This window comes from Mustela lutreola, chromosome 2 (genome assembly GCF_030435805.1).
Source record: "Mustela lutreola isolate mMusLut2 chromosome 2, mMusLut2.pri, whole genome shotgun sequence".
In the NCBI taxonomy this organism is placed as follows: Eukaryota; Metazoa; Chordata; class Mammalia; order Carnivora; family Mustelidae; genus Mustela; species Mustela lutreola.
Genome location: NC_081291.1, coordinates 212,022,087 through 212,042,493, shown reverse-complemented (window position 1 = coordinate 212,042,493; position 20,407 = coordinate 212,022,087). Strand labels below are relative to the sequence as shown.

The following is a 20,407-nucleotide window of genomic DNA, read 5'->3' as shown; positions in this document are numbered from 1 at the left end:
GGCTTTATTAAGTAACTCATGAATCGGGCAGCGTCCCATCCAGCACGCGGAAGGATGCCCCCTGGAGGTGTGGCGTCGCGGGGACCCCTTGGAGCAGGGGAGCCCTCCTGACACCTCGCTCTTGTTGATGTCGTTCCTCACTGTTTGCAGGTGGCAGCTCGCACTGGGGAAACGGGAGTGAGACGTCGTACTCAGGCCATGTCCAGATCTGCCAGCAAGCGGAGGAGCAGGTTTTCTTCCCTTTGGGGTCTGGACACTACCTCCAAAAAGAAGCAGGGACGCCCCAGCATCAATCAGGTAGGAAGCAGGGTCAGGTCGCTTCCCTGGCCAGCTCCCGTTGGGCCTTGTGAGGGGGTGTGTGCGCCTTTATTGATCCTGGCTGCTCCTTCACATCGGCTGGTTGACACATGATGTTGCTTGCACGAGACTTTTAGTAGATAATGCGTACGCCTGACTTTGAACCCTGCTCTTAGTCTATCACCAGGCTCCTGTCTCCCCACCTGCATCCTTTCCGAACGCTGGTTAATTATAGACCTCCTGAAAGTGCACAATTCATCCTGAGTCTTCAGAAAAAAGCAAGGCTTGTTGATGAAGCCAAGTGGGCACCTGAGCACAGAGTTTTTTAGGCTGCCTCCGGCGCGGGATCAAAGGCAGCCGCTGGGGAAATTGGACTGTTTCTTTGCCCTTGGCTTTTTGGGGTTGACATTAAATGGGTAGCTCCTTTGCCTTTCGCCCAGATGCTGGGGCTCACAGGGGATCTCAGTACATGGCGAACGGCACCACCAAGAAGAGTGGTGGGGGGTCAAGCCTCCGACAGTCGGATGCTGTCCCTTGTCCCTTATAACCCTTCTCGCCCAGACCGCCGTCCTACTAGAGTCACTTCTAGGAACTTTGCCCCATTGTCATTGTCATCCTTCTCCTCTGGTTTTGTGAAACGAGTGGCTCCAGGACCACTTGTTCGGGTTTTAGGGACTGAAGGAACATGGTTGTTGATCTTTTCAGGCGGAGGAGAGTGTTGGATTCGTGGATGATGGTGGCTGGAAAGGGTGGCAGTGAGCGTTTGTGGAGGGCACGGTAGGATTGCCGATTCACTCTGTGCCCTCACGCATGGTGAAAAGCCAGCTGACCACCTTCATAAAAAGATCCCTCCTTATTGGTTCTGATAATCCCAGCCTTCAGTGGGCTTAAGAACTGAAGTTTAAAAGAGATGTCAATCCTGAAAACCGATGTCCTGTGTTCTTCACTGACCACCATGCTCACCGTTTAAATGCGGGTTATCTGTGTCCTTGATGGAATTTGCAGGAAACCAGAGTCGCAAATGATAAGGTAGCCAGGACCCCCTATGGTCTGTTCTGTGGTCTCTGGGGAAGGCGGGACATCCGAGTTTATTACTTGGGAGTTCGTTGCTGTGTAAATCTGAAGAAAAAACAGTTTAGAGGAGAGTCATTCATTCTTTTTTTTTTTTTTTTTAAAGATTTTATTTATTTATTTGAGAGAGAAGGAGCAGGGGGAGGGGCAAAGGGAGAGGCAGACTCCCCGTTGAGCTGGGAGCCCAAAGTGGGGCTCAATCCCAGGATCCTGGGTCCTGAGACAAAGGCAGATGCTTAACCGACTGAGCCACCCAGGTGCAGCGGAAAGTCATTATTTTATCCATAAAAAAATCACACGAGACTTGGCGGCTCATGCCTAAGCTCACCCACAGGGCACTTTCACAGTCAAGACTTCCCCCTCCTTCTGAGAGGTGGTGTGGTGTTGGATGTGAATCCCGTGAGGGCTGAGGGCTCAGACCACCACTAAAATATATGCCAGGGCTTTGAGGTTGGCAGCTCGGCTTGACCTTCTTTTCTATCAAAAGCCTTGCTTCACCTGCTTCTTCCGTGTAGGCGCCCAGTTGTGTTACATTCCCATCGCTGCCGAAGTAGATGACTCGCATTAACCCAGTCCAAGAGAATGTTTTAACGTATTTCAAAAATCAAAGGGTGATGCAATGTCTTCCAAGCAATTCTTGTTGCTTTTTCTTAAAGAGTTTACAAAATCTTCTTGCTTAGCCATAAGCACACCAACAGAAATTTACTTACTAATTCAGTACTTTGAAATCGACAAAAATCGTCTGTTTCTGTCGATCTCATTTACATCGGGAGAAAGGCTTTTTCTTAATCATCTGTATGGTCCTGATAGTATCTGATTGGTTTAGAGCCAATATGTGTTATTTCTCCTGTCTCCATGTTTAGATTTTGACGACTTAGCAGAATTCATTTAATTTTGAACAACAGACAAATTTCTGTTTTGTTTTTTGGTTTTTTTTTAATAAAAAATAAAAAACAACCTTTTCTGTGTTGTAGAAGGTACTAGAAAAGTACGTTCTCGGGTTCTACTCCACAGAGTATGAAAAATTAATTATTGAAAAACATTTGATCATGTCTAGGAGGGAACTGCAGAAACTCTTCAGTGTGAACAAACCTAGATCATTGCTTTAGCAAATGTATTGTCTTTAAATCTAAATGAATTATCCAGATCTAAGAGCTAACTTTCTCTTCTCTTCTTCTTCTTCTCCTTCTTCTTCTTTAGCTTCTTTCTTCTTCGAGTAGTCGAAGATCAGGGGAGGTGATCCAGTTAGAGGAACGTACTTTCCATGGTCTGCTACCATGGAATGCGCTCCCTATTTACGGATCTGATAGAGGAGTAGTTGGAAGCTCTGTAATGTTTTCTAAGAGCCGTGTCCATTTTCCGTCCCCCTCCCATGCCTCGTTTGCCCTCCTGACCAAGGTCTTTTTGAATATGATTCTTTTGTACGTGCAGGTGTTCGGTGAAGGAACGGATGCTGTAAAGAAATCTTTAGAGGGAATATTTGATGACACTGTTCCAGATGGCAAGGTAAAAATAAACACGTTCCTTTTCTAAAAGTACCACAAATGTATCAACATCACACAATTCATTGGTTTCTTGGGATCCTAAAATTAAGTGAACTCTGTTAAATACCGAAATGATCAGATCTTCAAAGTTATGTAACAGGTCAGTAAAATGTGGAAAAGCCTTTTATGTGTAAAACTTGGTAACAAAGAGAACACGCTCCTGCTGCCATAACATTTTCAATACTTACCATTTGGATGTGTAATTTCCCATCGAGAATTTAAGACAAAATTTGGGTTCTGGGGAGCTGAGTATTTTATGTCATTGCTGATTCCTTTTATATCCACTTTCCATTCCCAAGAAGTGAATTCGTACTGCCCTCCCTCTCTGCTCACACATGCTGTTTTGTTCCCCTTAATTTCAAAGAACTGTTCCGATAGTATATTCTTTAAACAACAACAACAAAAAAACTGCATTTGCCTCCTGAAAGACAAGTATTCAATTAAAGGTTCACAGACTTGTTCCAACCTTGTGCTTGGATTTAAAAGGGGTTGTCAAACTGCTCTGATTGAAAGCCCATAAAGAATATTGATTTTTTTTTTCCCCTGGGCTACTTTTTTCAGCCTCTAAATAAATGGACATTCCCCAGTTTTAAAGACCCTTGTAGTGATACCAGCAACCTCTTTGTTCGGGGGTTCTGATGTCGACAATGTGACCTTGGAAGGATCCTCTGGTTTTTGGACTCCGAATCGATATGACAGAGAGTTTAGCCCTTGGTTGCCATGCAACTCAGCAGCCGCGTCAGCAGCCTGGCGTTCTAGGTGGAGCCGAACCTCTGAAATCAGAGTGCCGGGGAGTGGGGGGGATGGGGGCGGGGTTCGGGCCACTGGAGCGGGGAGGAGAGGCGAGCAGCCACGGGCAGGCCTTCTCTCACTTTTGTGCTCGGACTGCTCCTGGATCGTGTCATCGTGGGTACAGAGGCAGCCGTCCTTGGAAATACCCAGCCACAGCCTCTCTTTGAAAGACTCTCTCTCCCTCTGATGAGACCTGGTGTAATTAAATCGCTGTACCTATATGCGATCCAAGCATAGTTTTTGATATTAATGGAGCCATTTCTGAAGTTAGGTAACTCATCTTGCATACGATTATTAGTTCGCTTTTAATGTTTGGATATCCTCTCCAGACACAGAGATCCTGGAACCCGTAAATGTTTTTCCTCTGGATTTCTGTGTCCCTTTTGTTTTTCCGTTTCTTGGAGATACTTCATTATTCTGTTTCTTGCTAGAATGCCTTGATCTCAAAGAGCAGTTTAGGTGCAAAACTTGGACCGATCCATTGCTAAGTATCATTTTTTTAACATGCTGCATGGGGACAGTAGGAGATTCCGATTTTAGTTAATGGAATTTAACCAAGGGGATTGCTTTTTTTGCCGATCCTTCCTTGGGGTTTAATTTATCTGCACATGCAACATCATTCAAAGCCAGAGCTGAAATTGTTTTCTCAAGTGAATTTAGCTCAGTAGCCTTTACAGAAGTAGGTCCCCCATTCTGGGATTCGTTCTTTTTGTGAATGGAAGTTGTTACGTTACCACCTGTCAGCCTTTGTTTGGAAATCTGTTTCTTCTTGTAATTTGTTAATACCAGCCTTGTTCTTAGTAACCTATAGATGTGTATTTACTGATTGGTGGCCTGGTTTTAAACCAATAATCAAGTCTTATCAGAGCACATCTTGCCCATCAGTATTCTTTCTCCATTGCTGAAATCTAACATCATTCTTTGTTTCCTTATTTCAAAGAGATTGGACCCCTGCTTCATTGCTGTGGAGGGTTTTAGCTGCCTGACTTAGATTAACCCAACCGCTGAATGCACGCATATCCCATCCTTACAAACTGGGCACTACTCCCCGGCCCTCCCGCAGAGTGGTGGGGAGGATGGAGTGTGGCAACAGCCTAAGAAGGCCAGAAAGATCACGCCTTGAGGTTCCCTGAACGGCCCCTGGGAAATGGGGCCGTTTCTGTCCCAGAACTGTGCTGGAAATCAATGCAAGCACAGAGACGATGGTCCCCGTAAATACGAGTGCTAGAGCATCATCTTTTCTTTAAGAACGTCCCTGGGGCCTCACTGTTGCCTTTGAAACAGAACTCACCCGTAGATATTCTTGCTGCAGGAATTCCCTGCTCTAAATTAAGGCGGGTTGGTGGAAGAAATCCTAGCAAGAACACTGAGCTGAATGGATGAGCCATTTCTCTCTTTCTTCCAAATTTCAGTGCCCACTCACTCACACACGGCCCGCCTGTGGATGCTGTGGACCAGGTCTAAGAAACCGTATCTAAGAAATCTTTCCTTACTCTATTAAAGCTCTTCTCTCAATAACTTCTTCCTGCCTCTGAATGTCCCTTTCTTCAGCCAGTGCCACCATCTCTGCTCTGGGCCATGTTCACGGGAATAATTAATCCCTGCATACGACCTGGGGATCGAAAAGCGCAAAGCCCTACCACTGTTGCCCGGCTAACTTGATTTCTTACCGTAGAGGGAAAAAGAAATGGTGTTGCCCAGCGTCCATCAGCACAATCCCGACTGCGACATTTGGGTCCATGAGTATTTCACTCCGTCCTGGTTCTGTCTGCCAAATAACCAGCCAGCCCTGACCGTCGTCCGGCCCGGGGACACTGCCCGGGACACCCTGGAGCTGATCTGCAAGGTATGAAGTTCCTTGGGTCGTTTCCTTGAGAAGAGCGGAGGGGGCTGGAGGAATTTCCCACGGTGCACGTGGAAGTTGGGAGGCGTGCTGGAGAGGCAGGCATTCCCAGTATACCTCCATTTCCCCTTGGAGCCGCTTGGGAATCCTTTGTGATCGTATGCATAATAAGCAGAAGCGAATTCTTTGGCTTTGGGAGGAGAGGGATTCTTTTTAAGTAGCTTCTTTCAATATGTGTATTTCATAGAATTGTAATGAGCATATCACACACTCATTGCAAAAATTGTAGACAATTCGGGTAAAGAACAAAGCGAGTGAAACCCACCCTTCCAGGATCTGGAAGTTATGCTGTAAACGGTCTGGCGTCTGTCTTCCCTTCTGTTTTCCACACGCACACACACGCGTGTATTTAATGGTATCGTGTTTTGCGTGCTGTGTATAACCTGCTTTTTGACAGCAGCAGACACGCCGTTGTATCTGGGGAGGGAAAAACTGAAAGAAATACGTGTGACCTCTAGGATGGGAAACTCCCTTTCCTATAAAACAGAGCATTAGCCTCTTTTTGTGTGAGTATGTGGCAGATGCCTGAGCTCATTCTCTCTGCTTTCACTTGAAGCTGAGAAACTTCCTAATCTTTCTCAAGGTCAACATGGTGTTATTTTTTTTCTCTCCCGACGGGCAGCCGTTGGAAGTCCCTTGAGTGGAGGAAGCAAAGAGGAAAGCAAAGAGTTTTCCTCATGGGCCCGTTTTTACTTTCACACAATTGATAGCACTAATAGTCCCATTTAGTTCTATCAAGTCCGAGAAAGAACTGATGCCCCCCACCCATTACACAGATGGAGAAAGTGAGGCCCAGAGAGCCGTAGCTCCTGGCCCTGGGCTCACATCACAGTCAGTTTGCAAAAAGGGGGATTGAACCCACATCCACCGAGGTTCTGAGCCTCAGTGTACCCTCCGGCACCAGATTGCTCATCAGGAAGGGTAGGATGTAAGGGTCAGAAGAATCTAGAATCTGTTCTTGAGACCGTGTGATGGTTTTCCCCAGGGCCACGAAAGGGCAAGTAGAGACCTTTGTGGCATAATTTTGCCCTGGAAGAAACTGGATGGAGACAGTGACATTTTGAGGACCTCCTCACTCAACACAATGGTTTATTAAACTGCCCAGCTTTCTGTCCCATAGCAAGCACCTCAATGCTGTGTGTACCTCTGCAATCAGCAATTTTTAAATTTGTTAAAGAAAACAAATCACTAGGGCCTTTGTAAGGGGGGAAAAATGGCTCTTTTTATGAGTGGGAGAAATGAAACAGTCTGGCTCAAATAAGCCTTATGTGCAGGAAATGTAGAAGGACCATTTGTTTCGGGACAAAGCTAAAACCAGCCCCCATATAGGTGTTAAAAATAAATGATACTGTTACATGCTTTGAATCCTTCATGTACATGAATTCCAGCTTTTTGAAGATAATGGTATTTCTGTTCACATTTTTCATTTTAATTACTTAACAAAATTGGCCTATTGAGGATTTCTGCATTCTTTTATTTATAGATTAGCACGATTCTTTAGAGACCCATTAATATTCTGCCGAGCTGTGGGAGTTATTCTCAGAACTGCAGCTGAAGGTGTCAAAAGTAGGACTCTGGTGCTTTTTTTTTTTCCCCCATAAGCCAAACTTACTTGGCATTACTTTAGGGCCTCCTGTATCCATCAGCCTCAGACACAATTAGGGATGGAAGGGTAGGTCAGTTTTCCAGTGACCATCGATGGGTGGAAAATTGAACAGTGAGTGGGGAAAATAATGATGGGCCCAATCTGAGATACTTTTCAAGCAGTTGCCTTGATAGAAACCCAAGGAATGAGGAGTAGTATTGTCGCAGCAACTAGAGACCGTCTCTACAAAGATAGTTGGATCTGTCCCCCTATGAAGTGTTTATTTCTATCGCTGGAAAGGCTTTTCATGGTGTCATGAGGACAGAAGGTCATCCTGTCCAACTTTCCTTGGATCCTCAACTCTTTTTCCCCCAAAGTAGAAATAAAGACAAAAAACAATATGGCGTGGGACAAGCTTAAGTGTCACGAGTTTAAAAATGGAAAACTTCTGTGTGCCCTTTAAGAAATTGATGGTCTCTGGAAAAACACCCATGTAGGACAAATTATATAGTGTGCTGGGAGCCAGGTGCCTTCTAAAGCTGGCTGCTTCTCTGGAAAACACTTTATTGTCATTAGTAGAGCCGGCTTTATTCTTAAGAGGGAAAGAGATAATGGGGAAACCGTGCTACGTATTATTAATGATCTAATTAATGGGGAGTGTTTTTTTCTGTTGGAGGAGGGACTGAAAAAGAAAGGTGATTGTCAGAATGTCTGTCTATTATTTCTTTATTGTCATTCTCAACGTGGGTGATGGATGCTTTTTCTGATATTTAATAATCAATCTCTTTCTTCTGTCTCTTGCATTCAGCTCATTCTCTTTCCTATTCTATCTGATCCACATCATTTCCCATCAGTTTGTCATCTACCATCCGAGAACCAGTCAAGTTCTGGTATAGTAAATGTTTCAAGATCTACATTTCATGTACCGTTCATGTTATGGATGTTATGGAAAAGATTGTTGCTAAATATAGCAGGTAACCACGTTGGCCTATGGGTTTTCTATATATTCGATCATTGCAATTACCAAAATAATTGCAAAAAAATTCATTCATCCATAGTCACTGATATTATTCATGTGTGGCCCTGGGATGAGTTTTATTTCATGCCGTCCCTATGTTGGCTTATGCCTTTGATTATTCTATAACCATTGGCTTTTAAAAAAAAAAAAAGTCACCTTGAAGAGGAGGATAAATATCTTTGGAAATTCTATGGTAGTTGCGTGCGCACGCACGTGCGCGCTTGTGTGTGTGTGTGTTTGCATGGATTTCTGTATGTGGTAACTGCATGCTTTTATGTTTCCCTGAGAAGTTGGACCAAAATGGAAGAGCAATCCCATATGGATTGAAAGATCACATTATTATCCATTATAATTGGCTCAGACTATTTACTGAAAAAAGCTGCATTGTCTTTTACTACTTCATCCTTTGAAGTAGATGCAAATTAAAAAAAATATATGCCAACCCAGCTAATACTTGTTCTATGGTAATATTCATCTTTGGGTATGACATGTGGCTACATGGCCTCAAAATGAAATCAGATGGTCTCTAAGTAATTCAAGTAATGCACTTTGGAAAACTGATTGGTACCACTTAAATCCCTCACTGATTTTTCTCTTGAGTTAGAAAGCTTTCTCTTGAATGTTTTACAAGTCTACAGCAGGCCAAATATTTAGAATTGCCATGTTAAAATATTTATTGATGCTTGGAATTCTTTTTTGCACAAAGATGTATTGCGAACATGGTAATTTGCTCGACCTGCCTTGGTATTGACTAGCAGATACTCGGGGAGCACAAAATTCTCCTTGAAAGTTCTGACGATTTGATTTAATTCATTAGGATGAAGAAGTTCATTGGTTAATTCATTAGGATCAGTATTAAAAATTTTGTTTGTTGCATATGCCATTTTTATTTTTCAAAATCATCAGGACATTATTGTACATAGCTTTATGAAGTTTGGAAAAGGCGGTGGAGGAGGGAGGCGGCAAGAATGGGCCTCATTATCACTGTTGTCTTTGCTGTGCTCCTTGAAGTGAGGTACCTTGACAGCTGTCATTTGTCATTCTCTGTACATCTGTGCAAGTGTTTCAGCACAGGAGAACTTCAGGTGTGCTGAGAATCTCCAGTCTTTATCAGGACCATCTTAAGATGTTTGGTGCCTGAAGTGGGGCATTTGTCTCACACTGAGCGTTCAGGAACCAGAAACCTCTTAGGTGAGGTTGCTGTTCGGGTCCAACTTCCAGAAGACCGTCTGACTAAGTCACAGCCTCATTGGGAGTATTCGCAAAGTGTTTATTAACGATGACAGTAGGGTTGCCAAGTAGACTTGTTCCCTACCACGACCCGATGGAATTTCATTTCTGTTTCCTTACCACGACAGTCAGAAACAGATGGTGGACACAAGTTTTTTTCTTCTACTTAAAGATTTCAGTGAAGACCTGGGTAGGTGGGAAGCAGTTGCAGCTTCTGTCTCTGGAGGGAAACTTTCCTGATCCTTTTCCCCTAAATATTATTATTTCATGGATGTTTGTCTCAGCAGCTCTCCCACAAGCAATAGATCGCACACTTGAAAACTTGCCCGTTCTATGCTTCTCTGGATTATCCGTACGCTCGTGTTGTCTTAGACACTGATCATCTGGGTTGGTGTGACACTGGGCATTGGACCAACGGTGCCTGTGATCACACGGCGAGCTTCAGACCCTCACTTGACTTGGGAGAGGATACACAGTGGGGGTTCCGAAGAGTCACTGATAGAAAACTTGCTCATCATCGTGCTAGATGTTCAGAACACACTCATTTGCACTCTCTGGAAATGTGCGGGATTGAAATTGCGGTCTCTGGAAATGTGCCTAAGGCAGGATGCCTGTCTTGTATGTATCTTTATTCAAAAAGCAAAGGCCCCACCCGACCACCTTCCATTTTCTGCACACCCTTTCTCCATAGCCATACAGACGCCTACAGGCTTCGTTTCTATTTCTGCAGTGCCTCACACGGGGTTGGGGACACTTACAAATTTATTAGATGGGATCGAATGACTGTTATTGGAATAATTGTTGGCATGATCTTAGTTGGGCCTTGAAAATGTTTTGGGGGAGGTGGGCAGGGTAAGCAGGAGGAGCTTGAAAGCAGTGAAAAATCCATTTCACTTACCTTTAAATAATTCTCCCCATTGGAGCTTTGGGTGGGAAGAGATTTTATATTTACGAAAAATGTCAGACTTGTGTAAGAGAAGAGAATCATGTCATAAACCTCCTGCATGTCATACTATCACCAAGGTCCTGTGATTCCCGAAATTATGTTTCGACTGTTTACCAACTCCCTTCCCTGCTCTGAATTGTTTTGGAGGCGAATTGCAGATATCATATCTTTATCTCCTAGTACTTGAGGATGAATCTCTAAAAGATAAGGCTTTAGAAAAAAATAACTTGATTCAAACATTTTGTAACAATCATTTTCAGGCTGCCATGTAACTTTCGAAGAGCATTTTCTTATGTTTTTCTCTGCATCTTCATGAATTTAGACGGAGGGTTAGTCATAAAACCACATATGCTGCCATGGCTTCCCCCACCTGCAATGTTAAACTGAGGATGACTTTCTAGAGGGGAAAAATCAGTTGACCCGTTCTGGACCAAAGGAGAAGGCCTGGATATTTCAATCCTTAACGATTTTAGAATTGTTTTCTTTGGGCAAGTCATTCAGTGTGTTTCCAAAGCTGGACCTGTGCCCGTCTGCACTGCCCCCGGAGGGAGTCTCACTCGGGGTGTATATAAATAAGACTGAAATCCAAATGCCTTGTCTTCACACTGACTCGCCTGCAAATGAACTGTTAACAACTGTCCCAGTGTCCCCATGTGGTTAGAAAAACAACTTTGCTGGGCACAGCTTTTCTCTACCATTGGGAGTACTTCCTTGCCTTTCTGTTACTCTGCTCCTTTAATCACCTTTGTGTGTTTGGAATTATGTGGAAGGGCTTCTTTGATCTGGTGGGTTTTGTTGCAAAACCGGTGTTAAAGGGTATGACTCAGATCAGCAGCAGTGGAGAGCGACTCAGTTATTTCCATGGAATCATAAAGTCATAGCTACCCATGGGATGTTATTCATCTATTGAATGAAAATGCTTTCAAGATTTGAGTTTTCAATGTAAACCTTCTAAGAGGTATAGAAACGTTACCCCCCTCTGCAGTGAGAAATCTCTGGAGTCTAGAAATCTCTAGAACTCTCTAGAATTCTCGGGATGGTAATATGTCAGTGGGCGCTAATGATTCCTTTTTACTATTGAACAGACATTGTCTTTTCTTTTTCCTTCCTCTTGTCCCAGACACATCACCTGGATTATTCCGCTCATTACCTGCGTCTGAAATTCCTAATAGAAAACAAAATGCAACACTACGTTCCAAAGCCCGAGGAGGACATTTATGAGCTGGTAATGTTTATGACTGTTGTCCAAGTACATTCTGTGGGAGATTATTTTTAAATTATATGTGTGCCCGTGCTAATTGTGGTTGGTGAAGAGGAACGAATTCTAAAATAAATGAGCCTCCTTCAGCGCTCTAAACTTGGTGAAGGTGGCCTTACTTCTCACAATGTGTCTGCCGAGTAGAAATGCCACCTTTGTGCGATCGTGAAAGATTGAAATCCGGAGCTGCCCCTGAGAATTTTAGTTGCTTTCCTTGTGGCTTTGGCAGTCCTTTGTTTTGAATCAGTGACTCAGAGATCAGCTGGCTCTTGTTGGGGGTGTAGGGGGGGAAGCACTAACTTCCGTGTTGACTGACTCCTACCTGTGTATGGGAACCGACGGGTCGAGTCCCGTGGGATGAAAAGGCGGCGCTGGGATTGTATGTCTCCGTCTTTTATAACTGTCCTTACGGCAGTTCCTGGGGACATTTACATAGGTTCGAGCCTCATCACGGGACATGGGTTCTAAACTCGAGCTGGGTTTTATATTGGCCCTACTGCTTACTCATTTTGTGGTATTGGCAAAGAAAGAGGTGCTGATAGAGTTGACCCCTGAACAGTGCAGGGGCCCCGGGGCATTAACTGCCTGCATCCCAAAAATTCGAGCGAATTTTTGATTTCCCTGAAACTGAACTGCACATAGCTTGCTGTTGACTGGAAATCTCACCCATAGTGTTGACAGTCAATGAACGCATAGTTTGTATGTTGCATCCATTATGTCCTGTATTGTTGCAATAAAGTAAGCTGGAGAAAAGAAAACGTTATTAAGAAAGTCACAGGAAGAGGGGGCGCCTGGGTGGCTCAGTTGGTAAAGCAGCTGATTTCAGCTCAGGTCATGATCTTTGGGTCCTGGGATCAAGCCCTGCATTGGGGGTCCCTCACTCATCACCGAGTCTGTTTGTTCCTCTCCCTCTGCTGCTCCCCCTTCTCGTGCTCTCTCTCTCTCTCTCTCTCAAATAAATAAATAAAATCTTTTTTAAAAAGTTATAAGGAAGAATAAATACATTTTACAGCCCTCTAAAAAAAAACTATGTAAAAAATGGACCCATGTAGTTCAAACCCTTGTTGTTCAAGGGTCATCTGTGCTTAATTTTGAGGATTTCGCAAAGATTAGACATCATGATGCACATAGTAGATACTCAGTCAAAAGTGGTCCCAGCAGCAAGACGGCGACAAGTTCCTTTTTTGTTAGGCGAGTGGTACGTTTTTCAGTTCCAGGAAGAGACGTTTGAGGAGCAAGGCGCCTCTCTCTTGGAATTCGTTCTTCCCTCTCTGCACTTAGTCATTCCTCTGGGGGCCACCGTGCTTCTTGCCACGGAAACACGAATGATAACAGCATGACTTCAGACACGCTTGCACCACAGAAAGCAGAACTGGAAACTTAAACCCCAGTAGTCTCTCTCTCTGAAAAGGAGAAGCGTGATTTAAAATTTAGTGGGGAATTTTGTTTCCAATCCACTGTTTTTTTGACGTTCACTTCGTGTATGCTAGAGCTCAGCGAGCGAGAAGCACACAGTTCGAGGAGTTTGAACCCATGTATGCCGTCCTGCTTCCCGTGCTATGGTCCTAAGTTAGAACGTTGCCATCATCCTGAAATGTTCCCTCGTGCGCCTTTAAGTGTTGCTAATGAAATCGGAGAAGGAGTGCGTCCGCTGCGCTTTTCTGAGCCACGCAATCAACAGAAGAAGGTCAAGACCAGTCTATTTCCAAGCATCGCCTAAATAATGGACTGTTAACAGAAGAGGGAACTTTTAGCAGAGAGTAGCTGATTTGTTTTTCCCCTCTCTGGCTTGTGGAAGAGCCCCAGCTTTGTTCTTTCTGAGCAGAGGAAAGAAAACCCTCTTCCTTACGTAAAAAAGGAAAGCGCGTTGGCAGTAAGACTGGAATCGCCGCCAGATCACCCATGTGTTTGCATCTTGGTGGTCGTGACTTTCCTATATCGCACCTGACCCACTTCCGTGTCCCTCGCCTCCCACACATAGCAAGTGCTTGAGACACGTCTTACGAAATTATATAGACTCAATTACTGTTTTTGAGTCTTGGCCGTTGTGTAGTTCATCTAATGTAGGGGACGGAGGTGTGCCAAGGTTAGTCTGTTTATATCTACGGTTGCTGGACAGATGTTCTAATTATAATTTTTTAAAAGAATCTAAAATGCGAACAGAGCATGGTATTCTCTCTTGCTCGTTGCGAAAGGTCTCCAGCTCGGAGATCCCTGAGGAGGCAAACGCCAGAGACTCATTAATTTTATTGTTCAGACTGAAAGGGAGTATTGCTTACTCACATCTCTGTTTTTATCGGATTCTGAACTTTTTTGTTCTTTTTTTTTTTTTTTTTTAAGATTTTATTTATTTGAGAGAGAGAAGCAGAGAAAGAGAGCATGGTTGGGGCAGGGGCGGAACGAGAGGGAGAAGCAGACTCCCCGGCAGAGCAGGGAGCATGAGACCGGGAGGGGCTCGATCACAGGACCCCAGGATCATGACCTGAGCCCAAGGCAGACGCTTCACTGACTGAGCTGCTCAGGGGTCCAGGAATTTTTGGTTCGTAAGATAGCCTGGGCAACTTGGTAAAGCCTGCATGAAACAAAATACGTCGGCTTGCCAGTGGCCTAATTATGTTGAAATAATTATTAAAAAGAGTCTTAAAATTATAGATAATATATGTGCTTATTTATTGGGTCATTAAATAATAAGAGCTAGCGGTAAGTCTGATAGCTCCCGCTGTTTTGAAGTCGTGATGAGCATGAATAACACTTTGAGGTAGTAGTGGCCGCTAGAATGTGACTGGGAAATAACTAATTTTTTTCTCGTGACAGGTCACAGCGACTGCTAATACTCCTGTACTTGTTGCCTGCATGTATTTCTGATTGGAGATTTCAGTTGCTTCAAATGCTAGGTTTCAGTTACTGGTTAATGAATGAATATAAAGATGTTATTTTTTTTTTTTCACCATGTAAGTTTATACCCCGCCTTGAATTCTGCCCAAGGGTTCCTGGTTTCCAGTCCCTGGTACAGACCATTAACTGGTTCTGATGTCCTTCTGAGGCAAGAGGTATTTGAACCCACAGTGTGCCTAGAGGCTCTTTGAGAGTTTGCAGATTTCAACGTGTTGACCCTTACTGACCAAGCATCAGACCACTTGTGGTTAATTGGTTCCCAGTACCCACCTCCATTTTATCTTTATTTTTATTTATTTTATTTTTAAAAAAACATTTTATTTATTTATTTGACAGAGATAGAGAGGCAGTCAGAGAGTGGGGGGGGGATAGCTCCCCGAGAAGCAGAGAGCCCGATGCGGGACTCGATCCCAGGACCCTGAGATCATGACCTGTGCCGAAGGCAGAGGTTTAACCCACTAAGCCAGCCAGGTGCCCCATTTTTATTTTTAAAGATTTTATTTATTTGTGAGAGAGAGCAAGTGCACTCACAAGTGGGGTAGTGGCAGGCAAAAGGAAAGAGGGAAGCAGGCTCCCTGCTGATCAAAGAGCCCGTTGGGGGACTCGATCCCAGGACCCTGGGATCATGACCTGAGCCGAAGGCAGACGCTTAACCCACTGAGCCATCCAGGCGCCCCTCCTCCATTTTATTTTTGACAGACCAGGGAAGCTCACGGATGTACGAAGTGGTTTTCTCAAAAAGAACTCATTTACAGATGACTGTCCCATTATATCATCTATAAAGGATTCTCTGACATTGTTTTACCCACCGTTCTTTCGTAGGAAAGCCGGTAGTTATTAGGAAAAGTGTGTACTGGATTTTAAAGACTTCAGGGGTCTGGCATGTTCACTCTGTGGCTTAGGGGGATCCTCGTGCTTGTGAATGGCTGCAACGTGTTGGTGACCTGTTCGTCTGCTTGGCTGTTTACTTTCTGATATAAGTGCTATCTCCTTGGCTACTTTTTCAGATTTGGTGGTTGGGCCCAGTGGATGGGATGATAATGAATGGCTTTTCAAAACCCATTTTAAATGTGTTTTCCTTGAAGTGACGGGGGAATAAAGAGTTTGCAGAAACACTGATTAATTGATTTCCTAACCAGTACATATTTATTTAGCACTTCTGTGTGCCTACCACGACTATAGCTGTTCCAGGCACTGGGAGACGCCATCAAAAATCCTTCCTCCTAGGGACACCTGGCTAGTGCAGCCCACAAGCCATATGATTCTTAATCTTGGGGTCATGAGTTCAAGTCCCACCTTGGGCGTAGAGCCTACTTTAAAAAAAAAAAAAAGATGGAAAAAAAGTCTCCATTCTTCATGGAACTGATATTCAAATTTGTGAAGACAGATATAAAAATATATAATTTTTTTGCATAAAAACATGTAAATGCACACTTTCGGAGGATGTCAAGAGCTTGGAGAGGAAAGGTTAGGTCTAGGGGACAGAAAGTTGGAGCATCTGGAGGCCAAGGGTGCTGCTCCTTCAGCTGTGTTTGGAGTGATGTGTGAACAGAAGTGAAGTGAGACCACGAGTCATGGAGGTATTTTGGAGGGAAGTGTTTTAGGCTGAGGGAACAGAGAGGGTTGAGGCCCTGTCAGGGGGCGGGGGGCGGGAGTGGTGGGAGTGAAGGGGGTTTGCTTGCTGTGTGAGGAGGGCCGTGGGTAGGGTAAGTGAAGGGGCTGGCGTGGGAGGCTTGAGGAGGTAGGAGAGGAGGAAGTCGGAAGCAGGGTAGTCCATCTGGGATGTGCGGGAGAGGGGAACCCCCAGGGAAGAAGGACATTAGCAGACTTCCGTTTTAGTAGGCTCACTGTGGCTGATGGGTGGCCAGTGGACCATAAGAGGAAGAGCTGAGAGTAGCCAGGGGGCTAGTGGGCAGTGGTAGCGGGGGCAGTGGGTGTTGCTGGCTTGGACCAGGGCTCCCAGAGGAGCTGTGGAAACAGATGATTATGATTTCACGATAACTCGAACACTTGGTCATCAAGTTTTTTCTTAAATCTGATGACCTTTTTAATCTGGTGTTTGAAAAGCAGGAAAGCGTGAGACACCATTGATTTAATCAAATAAAGAGAATGTCTGTGACGTTTCGCTGTTGAAGTTCTTTGTATAAAAGGACACAATTTTAGCATTTCTAGTTTCACGTACTGATTGTGCTTGCACTGAAAATATATTTTAAAGTGCAGACCCTTCTTGAGATTTTGATATGTTTTATTAGTGCTTTTTACTAAACACGGTGTTAGTCTAACTACCCCCAGAAAGGACTGTGGCCAGGGGCCTTACCTAGATTACACTAAGTTATCGTCTGACGCTGGTCAAAGACACAATGGCTTTCACACCGAATCCAAAGAAAAGTAGGAGGCAATAACAGGAAAGAATAGGAAGATTATTCACAAAGCTATGGTCCCACCGCGTCTGTGGAAACCATTTGGAACTTTCCGGAGATGATTGGAACAGTGGCATACTGCCACCTAGGGTAAGAGTTTGGCTCTCAAGGAAATTTTTTAAAAGCATGGTGTGAAGAGTGCTGGATGTTACAGGCAACTGAGGAATTATTGAACACAACCTCTGAAACTAGCGATGTGTACTGTATGTTGGCTAATGGTTTAAATTTTAAAAAAGGAATAAAAGTAAAAACTAAGGCTCAAAGTAAGTCGAAGGGAACACAGTTCATGGCATTTTATTGACCAGTCCGTGATGTTCTCAAATAATGGCATAAAATGTTAGTATATTTGGTAGTTTTGATTTTGGTCACCATATCCTTTTGAACTAAAGATAGGTCTTATAACATTTCTTCTGATTCGTAGAAGGTATTTGTATGAACATTTTTCTGAAGTACAAAAAGAAAAAAAAAAGCACATGAAATTACACGCCTAACCCATGGCATTTGTTGAAAGTTGCATGATGTGAGCGTATTCTAGAGGACCCGGGCTGTGTGGTTGGTGGTCCCTTTATTTTAGGCTCCCTGAGTCCCAAGCATCAGATTCATCTCTCCCACCTGTCAGCTGCCCTAAGAGAAGAAAAGGAAACTGCCATTCTTTTCTACTTGCCTGTATTACATTATTTCTGGAGTAATCACCATGTGGTCAGAGATGGGAGCAGGTTTAGATAACCACCAAGACTTCCCGTTCATGCTAAGAGACATCCTTTTCTTATTGACCTTGGCACAAACAGATTTTCAGTTCAAAACTGAATGATAGCTTTTAAGTTCCATATGAGCTTTGACATATGTATTTGTTTTTGGAATACTTATCATAATTTTGGAAATGGCCTTTGGCTTGCTTACCTAAGAAGTAAGGTTTGGTACCTCCAAGTGAAAATGAATTAAACTAAATTCAGATAAAGTTTCTGGTATGTGACCTGCAGCTTTCTGTTGCCTTTTCCCCCTCCCAAGATTTCTTGGGTTTCTAGAGAACTGATTAATTTACATGCTTTAGTTTCCTAGCTAATTAGGTATAATCCAGCAGCTAAACAAGAATACCCTCCATTTATATAATTTGCTGTCCATTTCAGTTCTTTAACTTGTTGTCATCTATTGTGCTACCATGAGCCCTTTGGACAAAAGTGGTTTGTGAACCGAAGAAAATGGAAGCACAGGAGGTTTCTCCTTATTTCTAGAAATCTGTTGTCAAGATCTTTTTTTTTTTTTTTTTAAGATTTTATTTATTTATTTGACAGAGATCACAAGTAGGCAGAGAGGCAGGCAGAGAGAGAGAGAGGAGGAAGCAGACTCCCTGCCGAGCAGAGAGCCTGATGCGGGACTCAATCCCAGGACTCTGAGATCATGACCTGAGCCGAAGGCAGCGGCTTAACCCACTGAGCCACCCAGGCGCCCTGTTGTCAAGATCTTTATAATCTCTTTCAGATTTTAATAAAATTTTTCCCCAGTACTGGAGATTTGTAGGGGGAAGCAGAGGAAGAAGAAGAGAGAGAATCTTAAGTGGGCTCCAAGTCCAGCGTGGGGGAAGGGGGTTCGATCAGACGACCCTGAGATCGTGACCTGAGCGGACATTGAGAGTCAGACCCCTTAATGACCGAGCCACCCAGGCGAGGTGTCGCGAATACTGGAGATTGTTTATGACTTTAGACAATTTATTTCTCAGGTCTGTGAGAGATACCAGGTGGGAAAAATGTACAAAGTGGCGTTGAGGGCTTATTTAGAAATTTGAACCGTAGCTAAGTTGGGGAATATGAGTTTGACATTTCTGCTGTGGTTCTTAATGAGTTCAGTTCGATAAAGAGACTGGGATGTGATGAGACTTTACTTCTAAGTATCAATTGCGAGAAAATAGATCCACAAAATGATGTCTATTCCTAGTAAGTTATTTATAATGAAATCCTCATCAGACTCCTCTTTGTCAACTTTTCAGCTGTACAAAGAAATTGAAATTTGCCCAAAAGTCACTCGGAACATCCAGATTGAGAAGTCAGATACGGCCAGTGATAATTATGGTACGTTTATTTTTCTTTGGTCTTTGGTGTTTTTCAAGTTAAAGCAATTCCTGGGTAAGTATGCACCTATTTACAATTCAGGAAAATGCCTTTGGGGCCTGTTTAGAACAGATAGCACATCTGGCTTCTGTGCTCTGCAGAGCAGCCAACGTCAGGAAAAAAGAGATATTTACTGTGGGTATGGGGAAGACTTCAGCGTAAATTTCATAACCTTAATCAGCAGGATTCAACTGTCATACAAAGGAAATGCCTGTATCGGGAGTAGGTTACTTTATCTTGTGGTATACGCTTAGTAATGAAGAAATGATCTTTTCACACCTCTTTCCCTCAGATATACTCATTATTCTCCCTTCTCCCACAAATCATGTGAAAGGAACTCATTTTGGGGTTATGTGGGGGGACCCCAAGACCACCCCTAGAGTTGTTGATTCACTAACACGACCCAGAGGACTCAGTATATAGTCCTACTCACGACCATGACTTATTACAGGGAAACTGATCAAAGCAACATCAATAAAGGGGAAAGGCACACAGTGGTACAAGCTTCCAAGAATCCTCCCCCAGTCACACAGAGCGTCCTTAATGTCCCCAGCAACAAGCAGACAGTGCCTGGGAGCCGCGGTCCAGTGGGGAAGCTTGTTGGAGACTCAGTGCCCCGGCAGCCACATAGACACCCTCTGCCTAGGGTGTACCAGAGTCTCGGACTCCCAGGCGGAAAGCAGGTGTTGGGCGTAAACCATATTACTTGCACACATTCGAGACCCAGGGAGCCTCATGAGGGTGATGGGAATCCACCCCAAATCCAAGTCCCCAGATGCCAGCCAGGGGCCAGACCTGTGAACAGGCCTTTCGAAGACTAGCGCTCAGGGTTGCCATGATAACGCTTCTCCCCGCTGTCGCCCACATCCTGGCGTCCTTGACTAGATCATCCCTTCCATATGCTCCCGACTGCTTAGCATCACGCCGTGTGATCGGAAAAGCAGGGGAGCTGGTGCTTCAGTAAAAGACGTGGGGAAATCCATCCCACCATGTTGGCCGTGAGGTAGCTCCGGACAGGGAAATGCCTTCCTAACGTCACCACGCATCCGTCCTGGGTTGGCTGGGACGCTCTGTGTGGGCCTCACTCCAGGACACGGGCCCCCGGCCGCTGCCACCTGGGGCAGGTGGTGAGAGCAGGTGGTAAGCCAGGCCCCGTGCACCCCAGCATCCTCCAGGGGGCAGGGAAGCGTAGCCCTGCTCTGCGCAGGGAGGAGGAGAGCCTGGAAAGCCGGAGGGAAAGACAGGAGCCTACGCTATATGCTCACTTACGGTTTCTCCCTGAGTTCAGGTTTTCGGCTTTTTAGCATCTGAGCATCTTCAGGTCCTTTCCTGCGCAGCGGGAG

General features: G+C 44.4%; 1 protein-coding gene across 7 annotated transcripts in view; it reads left to right on the top strand.

The window, feature by feature from the left end:
• TIAM1 (TIAM Rac1 associated GEF 1) overlaps positions 1-20,407 on the top strand; it is a 383,002-nt gene that overhangs the window by 295,679 nt on the left and 66,916 nt on the right. For all 7 annotated transcript variants that reach the window (XM_059164569.1, XM_059164572.1, XM_059164571.1 and 4 more), the window contains 5 exons: positions 151-297; positions 2,800-2,874; positions 5,380-5,550; positions 11,507-11,611; positions 18,944-19,025. In XM_059164569.1, coding sequence (XP_059020552.1) covers positions 151-297; positions 2,800-2,874; positions 5,380-5,550; positions 11,507-11,611; positions 18,944-19,025 — 580 coding nt within the window. The remainder of the gene's footprint in view (positions 1-150; positions 298-2,799; positions 2,875-5,379; positions 5,551-11,506; positions 11,612-18,943; positions 19,026-20,407) is intronic.